Source organism: Nuphar pumila, chromosome 15 (assembly GCF_984573655.1).
Source record: "Nuphar pumila chromosome 15, dmNupPumi1.hap1.1, whole genome shotgun sequence".
Lineage (NCBI taxonomy): Eukaryota > Viridiplantae > Streptophyta > Magnoliopsida > Nymphaeales > Nymphaeaceae > Nuphar > Nuphar pumila.
The window spans coordinates 9,573,802-9,576,190 of NC_143263.1; the positions used below are offsets into that span (position 1 = coordinate 9,573,802).

General features: G+C 55.6%; 1 protein-coding gene across 1 annotated transcript; it reads left to right on the top strand.

Moving 5' to 3' along the window:
- The first annotated feature begins 229 nt into the window (after nucleotides 1-229).
- On the top strand, nucleotides 230-2,074 carry LOC149814421 (serine/threonine-protein kinase-like protein At3g51990). The gene has a single exon (XM_089988301.1). It carries the CDS (start codon nucleotides 280-282, stop codon nucleotides 1,849-1,851), a length of 1,572 nt encoding a protein of 523 aa, XP_089844427.1. The 5' UTR covers nucleotides 230-279; the 3' UTR covers nucleotides 1,852-2,074.
- The last annotated feature ends 315 nt before the right edge of the window (nucleotides 2,075-2,389 follow it).

Consider the following 2,389-nt stretch of genomic DNA (forward strand, 5'->3'; position numbering starts at 1 on the left):
GATCTGGTGTAAGTCTCTTCTCTACTTTTTTTTTTTTTGTTTTTTTTGAATTGGGTCACTTAATGGGACCACCTCCCAGACAGGTAAAAGTAAAACTCCGGGTCAAGCACGGGACTGCCGGGCCTTATGTGCCCTAACCATGACTTGAATTGAAGGCAACAATTTTTGAATGGGCCTAACGGGGGAGAACGTGGTTATATCTGATGACCCCTAAACCCGTAGGACACCGCCCTAATAAGAAGGGCTGAACCCCCCAGCATTACCATTGGGGAGGGAGTCATGGGGCACCTTAGCCTCTCCTGCAGGGCCGACTCGGCGGTGGCCACCTGCGATTCGGCCAACTTCCCCCTCATCAAGAAGAAGAAGAAGAGGAAGAAGAAGAAGAAGAAGCAGCAGCAAGAGGCGACGATCAAGCGGTTCGAGTACAGGGAGCTAGAGAGGGCGACGGAGGGGTTCTCGCCGGGGGCGCTGCTGGGGCGGGGCAGCCACGGCTGCGTCTACCGCGGCATCCTCGACGGCGGCCGCCTCGTCGCCATCAAGCGTCCCTCCCCTCGTCCCCATCACCACCACCACCGCCCCTCGCTCCTCGACAACGAGATCGAGATTCTCTCCGCCATCCGCAGCCCGCGCCTCGTCAATCTCCTCGGCTTCGCCTCCTCCGCCGCTGCCGGCCCGGAGGCGTCGGAGGAGAGTCTCCTCGTGGTGGAGTACATGTCCAACGGCACCCTCTCCGACGTCCTTCACTCCCGGTCGGACCCCCCTGGCTGGCCCCGCCGCGTTTGCCTCGCCCTCCAGACCGCCAAGGCCGTCGACTCCCTCCACTGCTCCTCCCCTCCTGTCATCCACCGCGACATCAAGAGCTCCAACGTCTTGATCGACGGCCGCTGGAACGCCCGCCTTGGCGACTTCGGCCTCGCCCTCCGGGGCCGCGTCGAGGACGACGCCCGCCTCCGCGCCACCCCACCCGCCGGCACCATGGGCTACCTCGACCCCTCCTACCTCACCCCGGAGTCCCTCAGCAACAAGTCCGACGTCTTCAGCTTCGGCATCCTCCTGCTCGAGATCATCAGCGGCCGCCACGCCATCGACGTCAACTACGCCCCGCCCTCCGTCGTCGACTGGGCGATCCCCCTCATCCGGAGGGGGAAGTTCTCCGCCCTATTCGACCCGCGGATCGGCCCGCCCAGGGACCCTTCCGCTAGGCAGCATCTCGCCGTGATCGCAGCCCGCTGCGTCCGGCCCTCCCGGGAGCGGCGGCCCTCCATGAGGGAGGTGGCGGAGGCGCTCAAGGAGGTCAGCCGCGCAATGCCGCTGCACATGTGGGAGGGCCTCGCGCACCGGATACGGAACCTGCCGCCGGTCGGGACAGATGTGCTGATGAACCTCAATCCGTGCTCGATGGTGAACCTGAATCCCTGCTCGATGGTGGAGATCAGACGGAGGAGGGAGGACGAGGGCACGGATAAACCGGCGAGTGCACCGCCAGGGAGGAGTAGGACTAGAGTGTCGGATGAGGGGCCTGGGGTGGAATTGGGGAAGGTGGATGCAGGCAGGACCGCGCCAGTGGGCGTGATCGTCGCTGAGTTGAACCGGCGGTCTGAATTGTGTAAGTGCACGGCGGTTGGCGGGATCACAGATGGGGATTGTGGTGAAGGTGGTAGTAGTAGAATCAGAGTGGCGAGCAGGAGAGGTGGTATGGCGAAGTCTCAGCCATTATCACGAGTTTATAGCGAGGATGATGCCTTTAGGTTAGTGAGGGAGCAGTCTGTCGGAGGATTGAGGCGGTCGCGGTCGCTTATGATCACTCAATCGCAGTGCAGGAATCTGCAGCAGGCTGCTGATCCTCTTTAGGCAGAAGAAAGTGGAATTGAGTTGTTGTTTATGAATTCTATGCTTCAGAATCAAATGCTTGAATGATTTTTTTGTTTTGAAAAAAAAAATTGTGATCGTCTTTTTCTTTTGTACCCACCATGCTCGATGAATGTGTAATTTTTTCTAACATCCACAAACGATCTATGTGCCTTATTTTGGGAAGCTGGCTCATGTGTCAATGAAAGCAATAGGCGTTTCAACATGTGATCTTTTTCAAAATCTTTTATTGGTTTTATAGCTCTTCTATGATGGTTTCTTTTATGCAATTATATATATGTATCTCTGTATTTTCTACTTCTGTTACTGCCAATTCTTATTGCTCTAAGGTTTCTCTTGTCATTTTGATTTCACTTAAGATAATTGCTAATTGTAGTTTCTGTAATCGTAACTGATAGCTGGATTTCTTATTCTGCTGTCCAATGGTAATTTTTTACTGGAAAGCTTGAAGTTGCATTTTTCTGTGATGCGGTAGCGGAAGTCATTGTTGATAGTAAATACCATTCTTAATTCTTTTTGT

Excerpts from the sequence above, each read along its gene's own strand:
- LOC149814421 (XM_089988301.1), top strand. The coding sequence starts at position 280 with ATGGGGCACCTTAGCCTCTCCTGCAGGGCCGACTCGGCGGTGGCCACC.